General features: G+C 40.3%; 2 protein-coding genes across 2 annotated transcripts; one reads left to right on the top strand and one right to left on the bottom strand.

Moving 5' to 3' along the window:
* The first annotated feature begins 1,696 nt into the window (after window positions 1-1,696).
* her5 (hairy-related 5) lies at window positions 1,697-3,282 on the top strand. Its single transcript, XM_067247961.1, has 3 exons — window positions 1,697-1,739; window positions 1,944-2,039; window positions 2,148-3,282. The coding sequence occupies exons 1-3, from the start codon at window positions 1,707-1,709 to the stop codon at window positions 2,679-2,681; spliced, it is 663 nt and encodes a 220-aa protein (XP_067104062.1). The 5' UTR covers window positions 1,697-1,706; the 3' UTR covers window positions 2,682-3,282.
* A 3,880-nt stretch (window positions 3,283-7,162) lies between these two features.
* Window positions 7,163-8,511, bottom strand: pfdn6 (prefoldin subunit 6). The gene is made up of 4 exons (XM_067247911.1): window positions 8,337-8,511; window positions 8,020-8,090; window positions 7,798-7,922; window positions 7,163-7,494 (listed from the first exon to the last, which is right to left on the bottom strand). Exons 1-4 carry the CDS (start codon window positions 8,398-8,400, stop codon window positions 7,374-7,376), a joined length of 381 nt encoding a protein of 126 aa, XP_067104012.1. The 5' UTR covers window positions 8,401-8,511; the 3' UTR covers window positions 7,163-7,373.
* Between the last annotated feature and the right edge of the window lie 273 nt (window positions 8,512-8,784).

Consider the following 8,784-nt stretch of genomic DNA (forward strand, 5'->3'; position numbering starts at 1 on the left):
TTCAGTTCCTTATAGGTTATCGCGCTTTACGTGAACGACACACATATTCGATTATAAATGTAAGATGAGGATCAGGTCAAATTGATCTATAAGATTCAAACACGTAGTACACATTTCTGTGTAAAAAGTGAAGTAATTCTTGATTTAATTTCGTGTAGCCTAACCGTATTACTATTGTGGGTAGTATTTGCAAAAGCCTAAGATTGGAATTGTAAGTTTACGTTCCCTCCCCACAAATGAGTCCCATTGATATACATAAAGCGCATGCCTGCGCCATGAATGAAGGCAATTAGTGGCATCTGGCTTTGGCCACACAGACCCCTGGGTAAATCCCATCCAATAAAGAAACCCACCATGCGCGTAAGGATTAGGGGATCCAAAGGTGATGTTTGTACACCAGAGATAACAACATCAAAACTCTGTGTTCCCTTAAAGATAATCGTTTCATGTCGGCCTATGTGTTGCAAAAGACCATTAAGCACAAACGATTAATAAAAAAATAAAAATTTAGATTGTATGGACTGCCACAATTTTACTTTGTTCTTAAACACACAAACGGCCACACGTGCGCACGCACAGGTGAACGAATCTCTTATCCTATTCAGTCACTAGTATGAATTAAACACTAAAATACCTGCGTATGTTTATTCCACATGAGTTCAGATGCGCGCTTTGCGTTTTCATCCCTGATTCCTTGGAGCGTTCATCAGTGACTTATCCGGCTGGTGGCAGGCCTCTCGTTTTTGTTAAACGTTACTATCATTGCTTCCTAAAGTCCGGCTCATCTCTACGGGATGTCCGTGATCCGATCATCCCAGTGTTATCTCCACATTGACTTTAGCCTATTAAGGGATCGAGTCATAAATTCATTGTTGGGAAAGCTATTGAGAAAAATGTCCTCAGGTACCTAATTCATGGGGTAATAGATGTAAAAAAAACAAAGATTATGGAAAGAAAGACCAGTCATATTCATGTACCCCAAAACATATTTCCAAAGGGAAAACTATACGGGTTTACTGAAACGTTTTGTTCGACCAAAGGTGGGATTAATGTAAATGTTATAATGGATTTACTTTTGTATGCCAAGGTGAGAGACGAGTTGTGGAAACATGGGTTCACAGAGTTAATGTCAACACTGAATAATGTCTAAAAAATATAAAAAGCAGGAACACATCAAAACCTGTAAAACACATGTATACAATTATAGACAACTCGTGTGTGCAAAAGTATCTGACTAGACCTATAGTCTGTCTTGGTGTTAAACACACATTACTCAATAAATTGCCTTTTTCCTATCGTCGACGTTTTGTTGAGTATGGGCCTGTCTCTTTGTTCTTGTCTATCCATTGTAAACGAGCTATTTCGACTCTACTGGATTCTGGATGGGACATTTGAGAAAGCCTGTGTAGTTTGCTCATCTGAGAAGTGCTCTCTAAGTGGACAATTACACCATCAGCTACGAAGATGCGCGCTGGATGGACATTCAGGGCCCCTGTGTGAAATTGTGCAATAATGGCTGTAGCCAACTGCATGTTTCTTGAATTAAGCCAATAGAGTATTTTCATTCGAGTCTACGTCACCTTGTAGGAGTGATCAAATGTAACCTCCCTGTTCTCCAAAAATTGACAAAGGGCGTGGTTAGTAAACTATTTAACTGCGACATGCGAAGAGTCTGATGATATAGGCTACATTTCGCAGCGAACGCGATGGAAACGGCTTTACCAAGATCAAAACGAAGGGTAAGAATAACAAAATAATAGCTAATTTTTAAGATACTTGGGTATCACTTGGTGAACATTTATCCACATTTATAAGCTATAATATTTCCAAATTGGTGATTTAATGGCATCATCATAGTTGAAACAAATATGATGTGCAATGTGTCTGATTATGGTGGTGCTTTCAATAACTGGCAACATTTAAAAAATATTATTTCTACCAAGGTCCCCAAACCACTCATGGAGAAACGCCGGAGAGAACGTATCAACCACAGTTTGGAAACTTTACGCCGTTTGTTGTTGGAGAACACACGTAACGAGGTAGGTGTAAATTCACGCCTCCATTATAAATGTGCCATTTTTTAGCCTGTGTAGTTACGGCATGTCACTGAAATATATTTTTTTACATTGTGTATTTTATTTTTTTAGAGGCTAAACAACCCAAAGGTCGAAAAAGCAGAGATTCTGGAGAGTGTGGTTGAGTTTTTGAGGACTGAGCATGAGGGAGAACATTCGAATCCGCCCATGAAGAGGGCTCTCTCCACGGAGGGTGTAGGGGAGTCTTCATGCAAGCGCAGGAAGAACTACCAGGAGGGCATGAGGTCATGTCTCCTGAGAGTCAGCCACTTCATCAACACCAAGAGCCAGGAACTAGAAGAGACCACTGATACAGACACCTCTGTTTCGGAGTCAGTGGGTCTAGCAATTCCTCCAGCTCATATGCAGTTTTGCCAATCTGCTGCCATTTCTTCCAGCCAAGACCCTGATGTCAAAACCGGGCAGCATTTGTTCCAGCACCAGCCCTCTCCCCTCAGTCAGGTGTTTCAACACAGCCAAAACAAAGCCCCAGGTCTGTGCTGGCCCACCCAGAAGACTGGTCTTAGCCACAACCCCAGCAGCAGACAGAGTCCTACAGAACACACAGAGCTCAGTGACTCTGTGTGGAGGCCTTGGCCTCAGTAATGACATACAGCCTCTCTCAACCACCAGCTCAATTTGCGGTTGTTTGACACCAGAGAGAGAGTTTGAAATGGCTGACACATTTGCACTCTCATCAAGCCCAGAAGGAATGGGGAGTGGCTGATGGGTGACAAGTTGCAAATGGGGTGGAGGTGTAAATATTGGGACAACAGAGGTCCTGAGCATGGTTAAAAACTATACCATATTTGTTGTACAGTATATTTTTGGCAATGCATTGATCCTGTTGTGACTTTGTATGGAAATAGACATATTTCCACTAAGTCTGTTTATGTCTTCTTTTTACACATTTGTCTACTTTTGAGGCAAAGGACCACTTTTTTGTACCTTGTTTTTAAATGGCTTGTGTGTGTCTTGCTGTCAGGGTGTGCTGTTAATGTTTTTTTTTAAATCTCTTATATAACTGTTGTGCACACACCTGTTTCATTTGGGTTTTATTTTTTTGTGGAAAGACATTCTTATTTTGTATGATAGTGTGACATTGAGGATCCAGTGTTTTGTCACAATGAAAAGTGTTTACATCCTGTTTATGTTAAACATGGTACATGGTCATCTTTATTTTTATATTAAAATGAACTGGACTTGGTATTTGAATGACTTCTGCTTTGTGTGAACTCTGATCTGTCTGCACCACTTCCTGAATCACTAGTGACGCCTTCTCTAAATTTAGCGTGAATGGCTTGTAGTTCAGAGAACACTTTTTCTGGAGAGCAAGGCAACAACTAGACAGTTACCACATACTCATACCTTGGATGGGAAGCCATAAGGTAACACTAGGGAAATACATTGACATGCAGATAGGAAAGACCTATACCAGTTCTGATAGGTACCGTCGTTTTTCATGTGCGATAGGACACATCAAGGATCATTCACAGCCTATCCATCACCAATGTCCATGCAGGGACACAATTTAAAGACTTTTAAAGTACCGACAGCTGCAGAGTTTTGCAAAAGTATTCACCCATTTCAAACAACTCATCCTCTTCAATCTTGCGGTCTAATTTCAAAATCAATCGATTGTTCTAATCTGTCTTCACACGTCACACATGCCCATAAAGCAATTAAAATAGGTAGATTTTATGTTCCCATAGTTGTATTTGTCAGGAAGTGACCCACACAGCCCCTGAGTATCTCACATACAGAATAATGTGGTTCATCACTGAATTAAAATAAGGACACGTTGAAATGCAAACATAGCTTGAGATAGTAAGATGCTGCTGGCAGCCTACACATATTTGTTTCCTCTTTGTATAACTACGACGAATAAAACTGATACTTTATAATGTGAAATGAAATTACTTACAATATGTTATGTCACATTGCAGGAAAATTATACTAAATGCCTGTTGCCAAACAATGTGATTTCCCTTGTGTCTATGGAAACATACATCAAAGGAGGGGTACTCTAAAATGTAGCTGCTGTGTGCTCTGGTCGAGACGAGTCTTTGTCTGAAACTTTTCACCCAACGCATAAGTAGGCTAAACAGGTTAAAATCGAAATCAGATTAGGGATCCATTTGATGGGAATGTGTCTCAAAAGAGATTAGAGGGCATTATTGTATAATCCGTCACTAAAACTCTTTCGTAGTGAATAGATTAAATAGGGAGAGGGGGCACGTTTTATACTACAATTGTCTACCACGGAAGTGTCTACTTATGGGTGTCCAATTGGTCAAGGCGCACGACTGACAAAGTGTAGCAAGGTTAACTTTTGGCTTTTATTGGTTTTCTTTAGACAGTTTTGCACTGATTAAAATATATATATATAAGAAATCACTTTCGCAAGTATCTATATCGTCATACTTTAGTTCTGGTCTAATGATAAATAGCAAATATTACAACAAAAGTTTGAAACTTCAGTTGGTTTGTTTGATAATAATGTTGGAAACGGCGAAATATAACGTTCCACCATGACCATTGTCCGCTTGTCGCGTGTTAGCGCACTCCAGGTGAGGTGTTTGCATATAAACCCACGAGTCGATGAGTGTTCTGGGAATGGCTGAACACAGCTGCTTGACACCTTAGCAGACCCCTAAAGTGCGAGCCAATGGGCCTAAAGAATAAACAACTATTTGCATCTTGCATTCTTTCGACTGCTGAACTGATGTCGGTAGACTGAAAATGTCAATTTCCTATATGGTAAACATATAGACTAAGCTATATAGGCAATATTATTTTTGTTTTATAAAACAATATTTCTGTAGCCAGTTGCATATTCTAAAAATATGTAAAGTAGATCTTATTGTATGCCTTGGTTAAGAATAAAAAATGCAACTGCCTTCATAGCCTAATCATCGTATACGAACCAAGACAAAAGAACGTCAAAGTCAGTGGAGGTGGAGCATAAACGGGCGTGACCAGTACACCTATTGACCTCATGACCCGATGCTGTAGACGCTCACACAAGTTACGATTCAACTGCAACTAGCCTACATTCGGTTAAAAAGCCTACCTGGAGTTGGAGAAAAATGAAACCGGTTGCAGACATTCGAAATGCCATTAAACATGCAGCTAAGAAGGTAAGATCACAGTTCGAAGTCGTTTATGTGGTAGTATATTTCAAATAGCCTACACCTAGGTTGGATTGCCGTTAGGCCTAGCCTGTATCTCACAATATTAACTCTAGCCCTATAATTCCTTGCAGAATCTTAAACCACAAATCGAGAGACATCGCAGAGAAAGAATGAACAGGAGTCTGGATAATCTGAGAACTATACTCATGCAGGAGCGACATCTTCCGGTAAATAGCCTACACTTTTTAGTATACCCAAATAATGGTTCCCCACGAAGTGTTTCAAAAAATTCTCATCAATTGCCATTCCCTACTGAAGTTATTTTTGTTCTTCAGGGATTATTAGGCAGCCGTCTGGAGAAAGCCGAGATTCTGGAGTACGCAGTCCAGTTTATTAAAATGAAAGTCAGTGAGAAAGCAGAGCGAGAGAGAGGACACTTCCATGGTGGTTTCTCCGCTTGTCTTCACAAGGCTGCTGAGTTCCTGCGTACGGAAAGTGAGCAGCCGATGGCAGACAAGACCACATCCCCAGCGCTCTCTCATCAGCTCTCCAGCTACACAGCCTCAGTCCCAAGCCTAAACTCACATGAACCTAGAGGGCCGTCGGTGCATCATTTCTGTGTTGCGCGTTGGGATGCACTCATTCCCCAGCACGGAGGACAGTTGACAGGACACAACAAGAGTCCACACCTACCAACTGTAGATCACCACCAGTCTTCTTCCTCCACACAAATCAACCCGATGTGGAGACCATGGCCCTGACAACGATTTCTGTTAATATTGAGATAGGCATACATATTGTAAATAGACAGAGCACTTCATTTGAACGAATTAGCTATGATTTCAGATTCCGACTCATGTAAATTGTCTTGGTTTGTAATGAATAATATGACATTATACGCTTGATGATCAAAGAAAACAAATAAATCTGTTTTATTTCTAAATTTGACATTTTCTTAATCCCTTGACAGTCTATAGTCCTATATTTTTTCCTCGCTAGAATGAAATGCAATCCAAAAACAATGGTGTTTAATATGAGGGATAAATAGTGCAAAAGACGAAAGATTTATTATTTTCATTCTAACAACGGTGTAGACCAGACATTAACGTTTTTCTGTTTTTGGGACGGTGAGCATTTAGTCTCGGTTACTCAGTATGAATGGGTTTCATACATACATTAAATTATTGTGGATTTTTAGGAGAAAAATAAAACCCTAACCCTATTCGTTTGCATTATCTCAACTCTTACAATTTGCAACGCAGGCTTTCCACGCTCATTATTCATGTTGTTTAAATCCTCTGCAGGAGGGCAATGAAGGGGGAATGGCTTATCGACACTGGATATTAATTGTGTTAGACGGTTGACAAAGCGGTGCACCGCTGTGCTCTGTCAACTTTACATTGCCATACGAATAGTGACCGGAGCTGCGGGGGTGCGTGCTTTTAGGCGGGGACACGCCCACTGCTTGTGTGCAATACCAAGACACTAGTGCAACCTGAATTAAGGAGTGGAGGTCTGAATGAGATTCTTCTGGTAAACATCTGGTCGCATGGACCGCTTGCCTGCCCCTGTAATTAAAGCCAATGTTTCGCTCCACTACAGCTCCCCACCATCAAACTACGTTCAAGAAAACCATGGGGCGTCAGACCATTCTTCAGGACCGAAGCACCTCTGCATTGAAGAAACATCTTTACACAATTAAACTCCTTATAGGCATATATGCAATGTGCCGTGTAATGCAGCCACATTACACATAACTGGATCTTACTATGAGTTGTTCCTGCAAGCCTAAATTGAAGACATGTAGTTTGGACAATGCTTACCCACTAGAGTAATAATGATGTAATTACAAGTATAACCAACTGTTGAAATTATGAACATGTATAGGTCTACTCACTGACAAGTTGTTTCCACAAATAGGCTATTGTAATGACAAAAATGTTAATCACAAAATGAAAAAAAAAACACTTTATTTTTAATGACAGCAACTGGAAAGCCTCACTAACACCAATAACTGCTGAATTACAATGAAAACAAAATGTGCCTTATCCAATCTCTGGTGATGCCATAGGGTGCAAGACAAGCGCTTCCTTACACTGGACTTCTTTTCTGTTCTTAAGAGCATTTAAGGTGTGTATGTGTGTCCATCCGTTCTACTTATAGCTCAGACTTTCCCCACAGCCCGACCCTGGGCTCTCTGGTACTCCTGCTGCAGACTGGACAGGACCTCCCGATGCTGATCAGACTTCTTCTCCATCTCCTTCAGCAGTGTCTCATACCTTTGACTATAAACAAAAGTTCAGTGAGATGGCAACCAGGGTGGGATCTTTGTTTCATTTAGGTGCAACTTGATTGGCTCAGAATAGATTAACCACTATGTCTTCAAAAATATTGTCAGGCACTAATTGTAATGCTCAGTGTCATAAGTGAGACCCAAACATACCCAATTATCTGAGGGAGAATTTGTAAAATCGTGGAGAAACATCAGGGGTTTAACACACAAGTCACTTGCTACAAAAACAGGCATTGTTCCCAATCCTCTTTGCAACATCAGCACAATATTACATATATGTATTTTCAAAACTTACATTTCTCCATTGATGTACTCTAGCCTCTTTGCCACCGTTGCCTTGGCTTCATCCAAGTCTTGCTTTACTAAAACTGGGCCAATTAACTTGTAAACTGTGTTCTGGTTGTCCAACATATCCAACTCCTTAAAAGTGTAAAGCATCAGTGAAGGATTAATGGATATGCAGAATAAAGTACACATGACAAATGCATCTACCCACAGAATAATATCGTGCTCTCACCTCTTTCACAATATTGTTTTCTGTGAGCTGAGCCTCCAGCTTCTGTCTGGCAGACATGCTTTTACTGACATCTGAATAGAAGGAAACGTTGATTTGGGTTAGCAACAATGCATGCTTGTGTTCTAGACATGCAAAGGTTGTTTTGACAACCTGACAATCTCTGCATTGTTCATACAACCAGTTGGCTCATTAACATGCTAGCTATCTAGCTATCAATTACTCTGCTGAATCAGCTGGGCGTTGGTTAGTTCGCTAGCAGAATCCACAGCATGAGGACCATGCACAGCTTGTTAGCTAACCATCAAGTAGCTTGCTACCTTTTTGCATCTGCTGGTATTTTTCTAGCTCCGACTGTAATTTTTTCTGGATTGCCTCTGCCATGTCCACTTGGTGTTAGAAGACTTTTCCAGTAACGTAAATGTCCACAACCAAGGCAAAGTTATACAAAAATGATTTAGATTGAGCAGTTGCTAACTTATCGTGTTAGCTCACTCTATGAAGCGTTAAATTAAATGGACGGAATTACTTCCGAGTCATCCAGCAACCCTCAAAATCTGATGAACGGTGATATCGTCTGGAACTCCTGAAGAATACATTAATACAATTTATGAGTGTCACATATATTTTTTTACAACATGTCAATTTCTACTCAAGATCTGAAAGTTATAATATAATTAATTCGTGTAATCCTGCTGGTTTTATCCCCATTTTGGTCATAGTAAATCCGTTTGGAAAGAATTTAGTAACGTTTGGAACGTTTGTCGA

This window comes from Osmerus mordax, chromosome 12, assembly GCF_038355195.1.
Source record: "Osmerus mordax isolate fOsmMor3 chromosome 12, fOsmMor3.pri, whole genome shotgun sequence".
Lineage (NCBI taxonomy): Eukaryota > Metazoa > Chordata > Actinopteri > Osmeriformes > Osmeridae > Osmerus > Osmerus mordax.